Source organism: Engraulis encrasicolus, chromosome 10 (assembly GCF_034702125.1).
Source record: "Engraulis encrasicolus isolate BLACKSEA-1 chromosome 10, IST_EnEncr_1.0, whole genome shotgun sequence".
In the NCBI taxonomy this organism is placed as follows: Eukaryota; Metazoa; Chordata; class Actinopteri; order Clupeiformes; family Engraulidae; genus Engraulis; species Engraulis encrasicolus.
The window spans coordinates 26,768,344-26,782,908 of NC_085866.1; the positions used below are offsets into that span (position 1 = coordinate 26,768,344).

The 14,565-nt window shown below is 43.8% G+C and overlaps 1 protein-coding gene across 1 annotated transcript; it reads right to left on the reverse strand.

Moving 5' to 3' along the window:
• Positions 1 to 6,813: 6,813 nt before the first annotated feature.
• LOC134456893 (acidic mammalian chitinase-like) lies at positions 6,814 to 14,227 on the reverse strand. Its single transcript, XM_063208519.1, has 11 exons — positions 14,203 to 14,227; positions 14,040 to 14,069; positions 13,464 to 13,668; positions 12,984 to 13,040; positions 12,203 to 12,368; positions 11,258 to 11,382; positions 10,091 to 10,214; positions 9,063 to 9,245; positions 8,298 to 8,414; positions 7,412 to 7,544; positions 6,814 to 7,073 (listed from the first exon to the last, which is right to left on the reverse strand). Exons 1-11 carry the CDS (start codon positions 14,225 to 14,227, stop codon positions 6,814 to 6,816), a joined length of 1,425 nt encoding a protein of 474 aa, XP_063064589.1.
• Between the last annotated feature and the right edge of the window lie 338 nt (positions 14,228 to 14,565).

Here is a 14,565-nt window from a genome sequence, read left to right on the forward strand (position 1 = left end):
AATAAACAGTTTTGAATGTAGGCTGACTCATTTGCACTTCCGTCTTTCTTGGTTATCGTCAGTTAGGCCTATGGGGAGTAATCAGCTGACAGGAACGAAATTAACCGTTCCGGGAACAATATTTTTTGGTTCTAATCGGTTCGGGAACGTCAATTTATTGGTGGAACTCAGAACCGGAAACGTTATAATTCCGTTTCTGTTCGGAACGGAACGTTTGTAAAAAAAAATAACGGTTCAAAGCCCTGGTTGTGATGCATGCTTCTTTGTCGCAATGCATTCATCATGTCAGTTGTCACAACACTGCACTAACATAAGCTGCAATGCTTTGGGGCAAGGGGGAAAGTATGCATTCTAAATGTGTAAGGTGTTTCCACAACGGGTCCCTTTCATCCATTTAAGCAAATTCAGACCAGTGACTCAGCATTTCCTGTGCATATTTGAACACTCCAAACTGTACCCAGACCCCTCGGAAAAGAGACCTCAGTCGTAGCTTAAATGGTTCCCTCAAAAGTTTGCGTTAGCCTACAGTCCGCAATTCCCAAACTTTTTTAAATGTATTGCATCCCCCTTCAATGGCCATTTGATTGGAAGAATTTGAGATCATGACATTTTGAGTTTTAAAACAAAATTTGATAGCTTACCTCTCCAACAAAGTTCAAAGAGAATTGTGCTGAGGGGATGACAGAATGCATGCAGAGGTTGTGAGTTAATGCTCAACTCTACCAATTAAATAAAATATTCACATAATAAAACGCTGCTGGTTTTCAACAAGCCTGTGAGTTACATGAGTTACACCTGTGACACGGTTGACCTGTGTCACCAACCCTGACTCTCACCTGTCATAGGCTCATGATTGAGGCACACAGGGTGCTCTGCGAACCTTTCTGTTGAATTAAACCTTTTTCAAACGTTTCATCTTGAACACGGATGATGTGAACAAAAACAGGACTAACGGGACATGGAAGAGCACCCTGTTCTTTTTGTAATACATTCACAAAGTGAACAACAAAAACAATGCATTCATCAGTTGTCATAACACTGCACTAACATAAGCTGTAATGCCTTGGGGCAAGGGGGAAAGTATGCATTCTTCATGTGTTCAAGTGTTTCAAAACTTAAGTTGTTTCCACAACGGGTCCCTTTCATCCATTTAAGCAAACTCAGACCAGTGACTCAGCATTTCCTGTGCATATTTGAACACTCCAAACTGTACCTAGACCCCTCGAAAGTGACCTCAGTCGTAGCCTAAATGGTTCCCTCAAAAGTTTGCGGTAGCCTACAGTCCGCTAATCTGCGCATTGTCAACACCAAGCGCACTAGGTTATTCTCAACCCTTTTTAATGTATTGCTATTGTATTCCCCTTCATTGGCCATTTGATTGGAGATACCAATTAAATAAAATCACATAATCAAACGCTGCTGGTTTTTAATGAGCCTGTGAGTTACACCTGTGACACGGTTGACCTATGTCACCAACCCTGACTCTCACCTGCCATAGGCTCATGATTGAGGTGTTCTGCGAACTAAATATTCTGTTAAAGGAAACATTTTTCAAACGTTTGTGAACAAAAACACGACTGAGGCCCCATGCAAGCCTAATGTGACATGAAAGAAAAAGTAATATACTGTCAGTATATTATACGGTCAGTGCACTTTTTAGTCCACAGAAGAGTTCGGTTTAAGGGACTGCTGGCCTACTTTATGTGAAAATAACTTAAATCCACACATGACCCTAGGCTACACTGCCGTGCAATACTAGAACGCAGTAACTCAAAATGGTCGAAAAAAAAAATATTTCGGAAATCGGTTCTAAACTACCTCATTTGTCTTGTGTCCAAAAATGGTGGTCCAACACCGTCCCGTTTTGGAGAAAACTCATTTTGAAAGTGCAAAAATTACCCAAAAAAGGTTAAACAAAAACGCAGTAAATCGGCGAGTTACTGCTGCACGTTCCAATGGGACTGGTTTGGGAGTAGACAGTAATACAAGCTAAGAACGCAGTAACTCCTGCAGTAACTCCATTTTGTGGCAGTAATACCAGCCAAGAACGCAGTAACTCTGTTTTTTGTGGCAAAAAGACACATAAATGTTGTTTTTTTGGGGGGTTTTTTGTGTGCATTAAATTTCTATCCTAAACAAGCATTACCAGGAAGTGTCACCACCAATTTACCGACAACACAGTTGTCGCGCCATATGGAAAACTTTGAAGCCTTTTTTCTCAGTTTGCCGTTTTTAGAGTTACTGCGTTCTAAGATTGTAGGGCAGTACAGTGCATGGCCTACTGACAGTAGGAGCATTGTTAAGAGGGCCTCGCACCTGTCAAGTTTGCCCAGGGCCTCACCTCTTCCTGCATTAATGTTTAAATGCGAAAAGAGGCGAGGGACAGGTACTAAGTCCATACCTCAAGCAGAGAAACTGGCTTTGAAAGTTTAAATTAATTCTGTCTGTTTGTTCTCACATCATGTGAATGTTCGTTGCATGTCATGTGTGTAAATCACAGTCTGTTCCTCTTCACATGATGTCCAATAACATCAACAGTATTTCACAATAATTACAGGGGTGGAGAGGCAGAAGAATGAAGTCAAACGCTCCACAGACTCATCTTTGAGGGCATGGCAGTTTCAGGGAAACCAGCTAGGAAAAGGTTAATGAATTCAGTGCGTAAGTTTGCGCTTTCAACACAAATTAAATGACTCACTTTGCTGAAAATGTTAATTGTCTGGAGTAAGGGTGTGTCAGGACATTTTGCTCTCTGAACAACAAATGACAGTGTCCATGCATTACTTGTTTGGGAAAAGTATGTCAAGCCATATGAACAGTTTTTACAGTTGTACAATGAAATGATCCAAGAAACAATTCTGGAAACAATTTCACAGCTGGTATTTGAACCCAGAAAATATTTTTTCCTTGTGAGTTGGTCTGGCACCACACCATAGGGAAAAAATCCAGAAGAAAGCCAAAGCTGTCCTCCGATCACAACTGTATAGCTGCGTGACCAGAAACGAGCTACTTGTCATGTTATAGTCTGTCTCAGCCAGGTGAGGATTTTGCAGCAGTCATAGTAGATTATGCATGGGTGGGGAAGGCCAAGAATGCAGGCAGTCCCTCTACTCTACAGACACTGAACAGACTCGTCTTTCAGAACCCATTGAGCTGATATCTGTGCTTTTGACATCTCATGTCCACTGTTGGGGGGGGGGGGGGGTTGTCTTCAGTTTATTGATGCAGATAAGTTGAATGGAACATTTTCATGTACAATATGTGTCATGTTGACGTTGCTGTTATGAATAAAAAAACTGCTGTAGGCCAGCACATATCTGAAAAGGACTTTGAAGGTAGGCCTACATAGACGCACGTACACACACACACATACACATTCACGCATGTAAAGCACACAACACAGATATTATTGATGTTTGTGTCATGCTTGCGTCCGCTATTTACAGAAGGGCCTAGCCCTTTAAAAAGTGAATTGTTTTGGGAGAAGATTCAGTGCTGTGGCTGCCGACAGTTTCCCCATTTTAAAGGTGAACGGAAACAATGACTACCATACCATTGGTCATGTCAACACAGACCACAAAGTTCTGATTTCCAGATTGCTTTGTGGTAGATTAATTTCCCTTTAGATACGATAATTTAAAAACATTGTCTTTTAAGAGTTGTTTGCTTACACGAGGAACACAACAGGTAGACTATTGTTGTGTAGATTGCACATCCTGTTGCAGTTCATGAAGCTATTAAAAGTGACTTTATCAATTCCAACGTAAAGTGCTCAGTTTGTTTCAATTTCGCTTTAAATTTTTATTAAGGATAGCCCCTTGAGATGAATCATCTCGTTTTCAAGGGGGTCCAACAATACATGACATGCCCTTTTTGGAAAAATAACAAAATACATGTTATGTTCAAGCTGTTTGTTGTATACCGTAAAGAAAGGATTTGCTGACTTGCAGAAGTTGTTATGTTGACTGAACTCATTATCCATCACAATAAAGTAGTAAGACGTACACCATAAAACATGAAACATATTCCTGCATGTAAAAACTCAAAATAATCTTTTGAATTTATTTAAATGCACCAGGCTGTATGCGACTATAAGTTGACTCAGTTTAACTCAGCTCAAACTCGAGAGAGGGATGGGGTAGATCTGGGAAATGACTGGATTTGAACCTAGGTCCCCGTGGCCATGTAACCTGCACCTGCTATGGTGTATTGACGCTCTTCAGTACACCACACTCTTCTGATAGATGATGGATAAGGGCCTGACACTGACTGCGGCCCCTTTGATGGCTATCAATATTGTTGTTTCAATGTTTCAATAGTTTTGCCTTGTTAAATTGGTCATCTTTCAGGAGGCCTAAGGTTTCTAGCTCACAGTGCTGTGTCATCAGTAGAGCATGTGCTCTCTTGCCCTACTGGGAAATGGGTCATGGCAAAGGGAAGTGTGATTTTGCCAGTGACAAAGAAGTTTGTTTGTTTAGTTATGTATTTATTTTATTTTGTTTCACCAACTTGAAAAAAAGATATGGTCAATATGGTCAGGAGGACAGGCCATTGGCATTGCATTGCGGTACACTCATCAGACTCTTATCCAATCAACAAACAACTATTCTTGGTCCAGAAATTTGAGAGATGACAGAATAAACACAAAGAAGGAGGTTGGGGGCGGGGGGGGGGGCATATACAAACAGGTGTCACATTTGGTGTTGTGCTTAGTGGAGTTAGGACACGAGGTCTTAACTGAACGGAAGGGCTTGTAAAGAAGGGCTGTCTTTGTTGACAGTGTGTTTGTTGTGTGAATGTGTTTACAAAGGGATGGGGGAAGTTTACGAAGGCATCATTTTAATTAAGAACTTCTTTACTGTATATCTGTTCTTGGAAATATGTTTCCCAATTCTTTTTTAAATGGAATGGAGAGGTTTTTAAATGGTTTTTAGTACCACAAACAAACAAACAAACAGGCATTATGACAAACTTGCAGTCTCTCTGTGTGTGTGTGTGTGTGTGTGTGTGTGTGTGTGTGTGTGTGTGTGTGTGTGTGTGTGTGTGTGTGTGTGTGTGTGTGTGTGTGTGTGTGTGTGTGTGTGTGTGTGTGTGTGCGTGTGTGCGCGTGCGCGCGCGCGTACGTGTGTGTGTGTGTGTGCGCGTGCGTGCCTGTGTCTCTGTCTGTCTGTAGGCAACTACCTCGTCTGCTTATTGGTAAAACTGGCTCTGTGTGTAACTGCTTACAGGAGTGTTGATACTACTCTACGTAAGTGGTCAGATATTTCACCACAAGGGCAGAGAGGCCTTCAGTACAGTTTGTTCTGTCATTATTGCTTCTAGAATATACTATATTGTTCTAGTAACACATTGACTAAAAGTCTAAGCAAGCCAAGTTGTATTATCCTGTTCAAGTTGTATTATCCTATTCAACCACACATGCAGTTGTACATTTTGTACTTAGAGGTGTCCTGATACGTTGTACTGTATGTGGTGAGATATTTCACCACCACAATAGTGCCTTCAGGGCAGTTTGCTTTGTCATTTTCACTGCTGGATGAGTCACACACAGGGAAATGCTGGATGAGTCACACACTGACTAATGTACAGCAATGTCTTCAGTCTGACCAGTGTCTTGGGGGTAGGAACGGCCACGGGGGGGTGGTGGGGTGGTTCTGAGTATCGCAAGGATCATTAGGCCTTTTCTGAACCGGAAAACACAAGGGGTGCGAGTCAAACTAGTTCCTCCAGTCCGTTCCTATTGCTTGTGGCCTTGTGATGCAAGGTTTGATATCAGTGATGATTGACAAGGTATATATTCAATATCTTGAAAAACACGATTTAAAGATCAGGATCTTGTTTGCAATTAGAAATGCACTCAGAGAGTGAAGATCTCTAAGGAAGCTGTTCGGTAGAACACTGAGTGTGTTACACCCCAATTTTGTTCGTCATTCTGCCTTGTTTTTGTGGAGTTAGAAACTGGAATGTCAAAATTCGCCCTGTCCCGTATTCAATTTGCAGTCACTAGGGGCGTCTAGTCTAGATTTCTAGGGTGGCAATGGTGAAGATTTTTTTTTTAAATCCTGGATCCGAATCGTGAGCCAGATCACCACCAAAATTAATTCCCCACTTCCTTTTGACATTTCCAACAACTCCACAAAATTTCATCAAAGTCCGTTCATAACTTTATGAGTTATCCTGCTAACAAACAGACAGACAAACATACAGACACGCAGACAAACCGAAACGACCGAAAACATAACCTCCTTGGAGGAGGTAATTGGGATGTTGATTGGGGGAAAGCCCCTCGGAGGTGCGGTGATACCGTGGCAAGGGGCCAAAAGCAACAGGAAATGACTGTCATGCACAGTGTCTGCAAGTTGTAACTTGCATCACGACACACACACGTTAGGTGTGTGTGTGTGTGTCTGTGTGTCTGTGTGTGTCTGTGTGTGTCTGTGTCTGTGTTAACTTGATGTTAAACCATGAGGCAAAATGTCACTATGTTCATTAACTCAGTGAAGTTCCACAGACAGCCCCAGGTCAGTCATCAGAATGCTCTTCACATTTATTAGAACTAATATAATACAACTACAAGCATTATGTATGACTACGACACAAGACAATGTTTACATGACATCTAATGTATACAGTCTACCGGTTGGACATCTCACAGAGAACAAGAAAACAATAATAACACTAGTGGTATATAATCACACAATTTCGGTGTCACACACACACACACACACACACACACACACACACACACACACACACACACACACACACACACACACACACACACACACACTGATAGTTTTAGTTCACAATCCCTCAGGGCCAGTCACAGCATTTGCATCTGTCGTTGTAAACGAGTCCAGCCCCACAAGACATAACGAAGGTCTGGCCGTGAGCACACTGGTAGAACTGGCGGGCGTTTTCAGGATGGGTGTATATGCCGTCAGCCTTGCCACCGCAGAAGCCCGTTCCTGGGTTGACTGGGGCGGCGGTGGTGGTGGTTTGGGTGGCAGGGGCAACTGGGCCTTCCGTGGGCTTGGGGGGAGAGGTGGGAGGCAGGGGTGGTGGCACGCCATCTGGTGGGGAGGAGAGAGGGACAAAGAGATATTATGAGAAATATTTCTTTCAGAATATTTGTTCTTATGAACATGCTGAATATTTATCATTACCAAGAGTGTTGGATAAAAGTAAATGCACCATTTTTTAAATACTCCTTTGTTCTCATTCATTCAACGTATTCATATTTTATATTTCATACAAAATGTACAAGGCATATTTTTTGTTTAGATTGGGTCACATTTAGGAAAAGGTGTCTGCCAGCAATCAAAAGCATAATTGCGATTGTCTGATCATGTACTGAGTACAGTAAGTCACAGCTATGACTGCCGATACATCGTTAGGGTCGTTAACTCACCTCCGTTGAGCAGGGAGCGCAGGTGGCTGATCAAGGGGTAGTTGCCCTGTCCACAGAACTGGCCAGAGAAGTCATCCAGGTCCAGAGCCCAGATGAAAGCACCGCCGAAGCCAGCCTTCTTCAAGTATTGCACCTGAGAGGATACAAGCATGTTTATTTGTCATGTGAATTTGAAGTCAGATAAGTAGGGTATTGGTAGAATAAGTAGGCCTAGGATATGTGGTGAAATCGCAGAGCATGTCATAGAGTGAAGTTACAGTAAGACATAGGTGTGCACAGATAGGAACGTGGTGGTGCTCAAGCTCCTGCCCCTTTGCCCTACTGGACAAAAAAAATGCTCCTTTTGAAAGTTATTTTTCAAATGTTTTTGTCACAAACTGTGGTCCATGTTGCCATGATAATCTAAAAGTGCTTCATGATCAAAAGCTTTAGTCAAATGTCCCCAATGTAATATAGCTTCTAGAGCCTACTTGGAAGTTCCACATGCACCCCCCAACTCCCTTCAGCACCTGCGCCCCAAAATGTCTGTGCACACCCCTGCAGTAAAGATGATGCAATGGCTTAGATCATTTCGTTTTAAACTGCAAAAAAGATAGACACCACCTGTAACCAATACCATGTGATCTGTTAGAATTGACAAATCGTTGTAATGTGATGTGATGTATCCTAGAACAACTTAATCAGCAAAGCATAATGTGGCGTACTATGACGTAAAAATAATGTAACGTAACATGATAAAGCGTAATACCGTACCATATTGTAGCACAACACAGCGTAATTTAAGGTGAAACCACACAACATGATCATGTAATACAATGTAGTGTAGTAATGTAATATAGTACGATGTAATGTACCATGCAAGAGGCAGTCAGATGAGTGAAAGTACCTTGTTGGTGAAGCTCTCCTGGTTGTCAAAGCCCACCCACTCGTTGCCCTGGACGGCATAGGGCACCTTCTGCTCATCACTCCACTGGACGGAAGCGGTCCTGAGGAACGTGCAGATCTGAGGAATGTACAGTAAATGAACCCATTAAGAAGCTGCATTGTACATTTTCTGTCAGCAGAATGTCAATGACCAAGACGCAGTCCATTACTGAAGGTCCTGTGTTATGTGAAAGCCCATTGGGAAACTCCAACTCCCATTGTCATTGTGACACAGCACTCCACAGCACACAAGTGAACACTGCACACAACGAAATTGCATTTATGCCTCACCCGTGCAAGGGGGCAGCCCTCAGTGGCGCCCCATGGGGAGCAGTGCGGTGGGACGGTACCATGCTCAGGGTACCTCAGTCATGGAGGAGGATGGGGGAGAGCACTGGTTGATTACTCCCCCCACCAACCTGGCGGGTCGGGAGTCGAACCGGCAACCTCTGGGATGCAAGTCTGACGCCCTAACCGCTCACCCATGACTGCCCAAAGTCCAGAGTTCTCAACAGTGGTTCTCAACCTTTTTTGAATAAACGCCCCCCCCCCCTCGGACCTTATCACAAGCCTGCCAACGACAACCCGAATGACAACTAAGCACAACCCCCTCTCAGCTTAAGCCTTCTCAATGCCCCCCTAGGGCTCCCCAACTCCCCCTGGGCGGTTGCAGAGCCCCCGTTGATAAAGACTACTTTAGAACAAAGGGGAAGTCCGGCATCCTCACCTCGTAGTAGGCCCAGAAGCCAGGCTCCCTGGTGTAGGTTCCGGGGGAGGCAGGTCCGTTGGCGGGCGCTCCGATGCCGTCGCTAGCAGATACGATGCGGAAGGTGCGGCCGTAGGTGGCCATGCCCATGAGCAGCTTCTCTGCCTTGGCCCCCTCGTCCCTCCAGTACCTCATGGCATAGTCCTGTGGAGGAGAGGAGAGGAGAGGAGAGGAGAGGAGAGGAGAGGAGAGGAGAGGGGAGGGGAGGAGACGGGAAGAAAGAGCAGACAAGAGGAGAGGAGAGGAGAGGAGGGGAGATGAGGAGTGAGTGGAGACGGGGAGGGGAAAGGAGAGCAGAGGAGTGGAGAGGAGAGGAAAAGAAAGAAGAGGAGGGGAGAGGATAGGGGAAAAGAAAAGGGATGAGAGGAGGGGAAAGGACAGAAGTGGGGGAGGAGAGGGGAGAGGACATGAGAGAGGAGAGGAAAGAGAAGAGGAGAGGTGAGAAGAGACGGAGAGAGGATGGATGAGGAGCGGAGAGGAGAGGGGAGGAGAGGAGGAGAGAGGAGAGGAGAGAGTAGAGAGATCAGCGGACAGGATAGCATTGGAGAGGAGTGGAAAGGGAGTTGGTGAACTTTTTGTTTGTGTTTTTTGTACAATAGATATCTATGGGACATAAAACATTGTTCACATTGTTCAAATCTTTAAAAGTGCATTGTGTAGGATGGTGGCCAGCACAGATATTGCAACTATGCTGCTCATTGAAACTGTGAGCCACAGTCATGAATATTTACTAATTAGTGAATGGTTTTGCGGCTAAAAATGTCTATTTCTGGAAATTCAAAATGACGGAAAGGAGGAAAAGATCCAACATTTAATGTATGAAAAGTGCAATTTTCCCCGTCATAAAAAATGCTTTTGAAATATTTGTGAAAAAGGTAATGTTTGTGAACAGGGAGCATGCATTCTGGAAATAAACTGCTAAAAAATATTACACAGTGCGCCTTTAAAGACATGGCGAGTTAATGTGATGACAAGTTAAGGTGGCGTACTGCGTTGAAGTAGACAAAGTCTCCGGTGTCAGTGGGGCCGCTGTACAGGGGGCTGTTGTGGCCGGTGGTCGTGTCCCAGGCACCGTGGAAGTCGTAGGTCATCACGTTGATGAAGTCCAAGGACCTTTAGGACACATACAATACAGTTAACCCATTGTGTCCTGGAGACACATACGCTGCATTCAAGTTCTTGAGATTTTAGCTGTTTTATTACAAATGTGGGTAAGTTAGAGCTGAATGAACACATTCTAAGGCAAAACGAGGGTTCAAGCTTTTAAATGTAACTCATTTCATGTTTGTATGTACTTCGCAGGCTGAAATATTTAGGATTTGATAGGCAGAGGGCACCCTTTCCCAAAAAGGGCTTAGGACAAAATGGGTTAAGTAAAGTAAAAGTAAAAGCCCAACTGGGAAACACCAACTCCCATTATCATTGTGGCACAGTACTCCACAGCAACACAAATGTTCACTGCACACTGCACACTACAAAATTGAATTTATGCCTCACCCTTGCAAGGGGGTAGCCCCAATGGCGCCCCAAGGGAGCAGTGCGGCGGGACGGGACCATGCTCAGGGTACCTCAGTCATGGAGGAGGGTGGGGGAGAGCACTGGTTGATTACTCCCCCCACCAACCTGGCGGGTCGGGAGTTGAACCGGCAACCTTTGGGTTACAAGTCTGACACTCTAACTGCTTACCCACGACTGCCCATTACGCCTGCCTACATATACAGTTACGGAGTACGTATTGATGCGTATCAGTCATCTTTCTTGTTAGATCTGTACAGTTTCTTAGAGCGCTCACTTGGTAAAATGTTGTGTAGTAGGCCTACATTATTATTAAAAGCAGTTGAAGCTGTAGTAGTAGTTGTAGTACTACTAGTAGTAGTTCTAGTTGTTGTAGATGTAGTAGTACCCTAGTAGTAGTCTTGTACCAGCGGTCGTAGTTCTAGTTGTTGTAGACATAGTGGTAACCTAGTAATAGTCTTGTAGCCATTATTACAATGGATAGTTTGAAAGGCCAAAGTTGGTTTCTTATTTTTGTTGATTTTTAAAGATTTGTTTTTTTGTCTTTTATTTTCTGACAGGACAGTGTGAGAGCAGACACAGTGAATGGGAGAGAGACGGGGAAGGATCGGCAATTGACCCGGGCCAGAATGGTGTCTTACTTTGAAATCTTGCCAATCTCAAATCCGTTATCGATGGTTCCTTTGCCTGCAGACACGGCTGCGGTGAGCATCAGTCTGGGCCTCTTGCTCTCCTTGCCTTCCTTCTCGAATGCATCACGCAGTTCCTGAAAAAGGCAAATGATTTTTAGATGTGTCCTAGCATCTCTATAAGAGGGTACAGCCGTTGGTCGGTCGGTCCGTCCGTCCGTCCGTCCATCAGTCTGTCTGTCCGTCTGATACGCATTCTTTAAACGCATTCTCCCTCGTGTGTCCAGGAGGTGGCAGAGTTGAGTTGAGCTCCCAGGGCCCCTCTGCATAGACGGACGCACGCATCTTTGTCCGCCTGTCGGACTTGTAACTTTTTATGCTTCTACCCTTTATCAGACTGTGGTGTGTTCTGCCTTGTCAAGATATGGTGGCAAACAAACGGGTTCCATCAGTAGGCAACATGTATTAGACATTCATCTCCACAGGTACAGTGAAGAGTTTACTTGTATGCGACTAAAGTCTTGAAGGCGTTTGGTATGTTCCTCTAACAGACTTCAGATCTAACCTAATTCTGATGTGGAAATATGAAGCCGCTGTATTATCTCTTTTATTTATCTCTGAAGAATGGAGCAGATAATTACATTCTGACTCTAGAATTAGAACTGACATAGTCTGTTAGCAGAGCAGACGAAACGTCTTTGAGCTACAAGGAGAAATCCAGTGACCTACACTATTGCTGCGTCTCAGATGGTGCACTTGTGTTTCAGTGCGCAATTAATAAGCCATATGCACTGAATCATGAACACTGAAGTGCACAAGTGTTCCATTTGAGATCCCGCATTTGTTTTGACTCGCATGACCAGGATGAATGTGAATCTTTACAGTCATACTCCAGAGTTACACATTTACAGCACTTTGCCCGAGTAGGGCAGCATATACTGTAGACATCTACCGTACCTTGCACAGAAGAGTGAATCTCTTCTTGTCCTCTGGGGGGCTGCCGCGGGATCCAGGGTACTCCCAGTCCAGGTCCAGCCCATCAAAGCCATGAGTCCTCAGGAAGCTGATGGACGACTGGATGAAGGCCTTACGGTTCTCCTTAGTGGAGGACATGATAGTGAACCTGGGGATGGGAGTTTGAAAGTAGACAGTCGATTAGGGCTGGACCGGTAATCTTGCAAAATTTCCTTTTTAAAAATGTCCTTAGAGACCAGCCCATAATTAAGATGGGGTGACCCATCAATGCAGTCTTAATATAACGTGAACTGAGCTCATCCTAATTGTATACAGGGCTGTGGCAGCTTTGGCCAGACCCGGAACAAAGTCATCTGAAAGCCCCCCCCCCCTCACCCGATACATTACAATGTAATGAAGGCCCAATTCTGGGCCCCCTCTCTTCCTGGGCCCGGGACAACAGACCCCTTAGTCCCCCCTTGTCGACTTCCCTGGTTGTACGGGGCTGTGAAGCTGGTGTTTGGAAGTACATTAGTGTGAGAGAGGGACATTGGGTATAGGGTTGGGAAATGCCACTGGCCGCATTCAAACCCTGGCCCCGTGGGCAGTCAGTCCTTTGATGATGCAGTGTGTTAACACAGTGTGCCATGGCATCCCCCATAATAATACGATTTTATCATGTGAATCAGTGAGGTGACTTGTGTAGGCAGAAATGTCTTTCTCAAAGTGGAGAACAGAAATGTGACTGAATCTAGTGTGGGTCTTCTTTATTGAGAACACTTACTGGCTTGTTCCAAAGTTCCAGCCACCAACAGCCAGGAGGGTCTTCAAATCAGGATTCCTGAGAATGACAGTACATGATTTTAAAATGGTAAAACAATAGGAAACTCTATACAACAGAATTTGTACAACATGCAGCCCAAAGTGACTCAATACATTGGAGAGAAAAAAACACAAGACAACATTTGCTGCCACTCAGAAATGAGACATTGGAATGTTGGAAGTACAACAGGCCTACATGACATTTCACTGAGGCTATATAAATAATGTCCAGGATGTGCCATATTTTATCATTATTACACATATTATTATTATGTTATCATTAATCTAATTTGTGTCCTGAAAACAACCCAGGCAGGTCAGCACTTGGTTCTATGTGAACTGTAGAATATTTGTGTAATAAAATTCTACAACTAGAAAAATCTGTAATCAGAGGGTTAAGCTCGCCCGCCCGCCCTTCCATGTTTAATGTAGAGCTACATACCTGTTTTTCAGACCATTGAATGACTTGTAAAGAGTCTCGTCGTTCCACTCGTAGGTGACCAGCTGATTGGCGTGGTTGATGATGGAGAAGGCATAGATCAGGTGAGTACACAGGTGGGGGTCCACATTTGCTGGGAGGAACTTGCCTGTTCCCGGCCTGTACTGCGACCAGTTGGTGAAATAGCAGGCCAGTTTGGTTGATGATGCTGTGGAATATTATATAGTCATATGCATAAATTGTGATATATGAACAATATGATGTTATATAGCCCTAATATACAATATATTAGGCATATTTTATTCAGTATTGTAGCACATTATTCATATGCTCACATTTTAACATATGAATAACAGGATGTTACATAATATAACATAAGAAAATGTAATGCATTATGCATATATCAGTCAGTACTGCCATGCCGAACACATTCGTTTGATTTGCGGTCACATTTGCTAGTATTGCACTGCATGAGTGTTTTGGACATATTCAAGAAATGACTGCAGTCTTTTCAGATGTCCATTACATTACAAATATGTTGATCTGAGAGAGGAAAGTTTTCAGTGGAAGTACACTTACCCACATTAAGGCACATCAGCAGGGTCAAACCTGGTGGGACAGAAGTTATTTTTCATTTAATTTTTGAAATGACAATATATTACACCACTACGCTATACACTTTTACACCAAGTACAGTATGTCATATAAACAGACTCTTTGCGAGTTTTTCATGGAGTCTTACCTGCAAGGATTGTTAACCTGGCCATGATGGTGGCAGTGGTGTTGGTGATGGTCTTCACTGCTCAGGTGAAACAACAGTTTGTAGGGCACAAGTTGAGAACTTATATACATTTCAGATAAAGCAGGGGAGGGGCGAGCAACCCGCAACATATGGGGGGACATTGTACAGCATAAATCACTGATTTGCGCTATCTAGACAATTCATATGCAGTAAAAGGCTGCTGACTTTTCACCCCAAAAGGACAGTGTGCAACTATGCGTGAAGTGGTAGGCCTATGTGATAATCTTTATGGCCTAATACAAAGGTCTAGACTGGGGTCCGTGCACCTGGTTAGATTGTTCTGTTCTAATACCAGTAGCAGGC

Excerpts from the sequence above, each read along its gene's own strand:
- LOC134456893 (XM_063208519.1), bottom strand. The coding sequence starts at position 14,227 with ATGGCCAGGTTAACAATCCTTGCAG. Across the intron at positions 13,669-14,039 it reads GCTGATGTGCCTTAATGTGG|CATCATCAACCAAACTGGCC; the intron begins GTAAGTGTACTT and ends AATATTCCACAG. Across the intron at positions 8,415-9,062 it reads GCTTCTGGGCCTACTACGAG|ATCTGCACGTTCCTCAGGAC; the intron begins GTGAGGATGCCG and ends TACATTCCTCAG.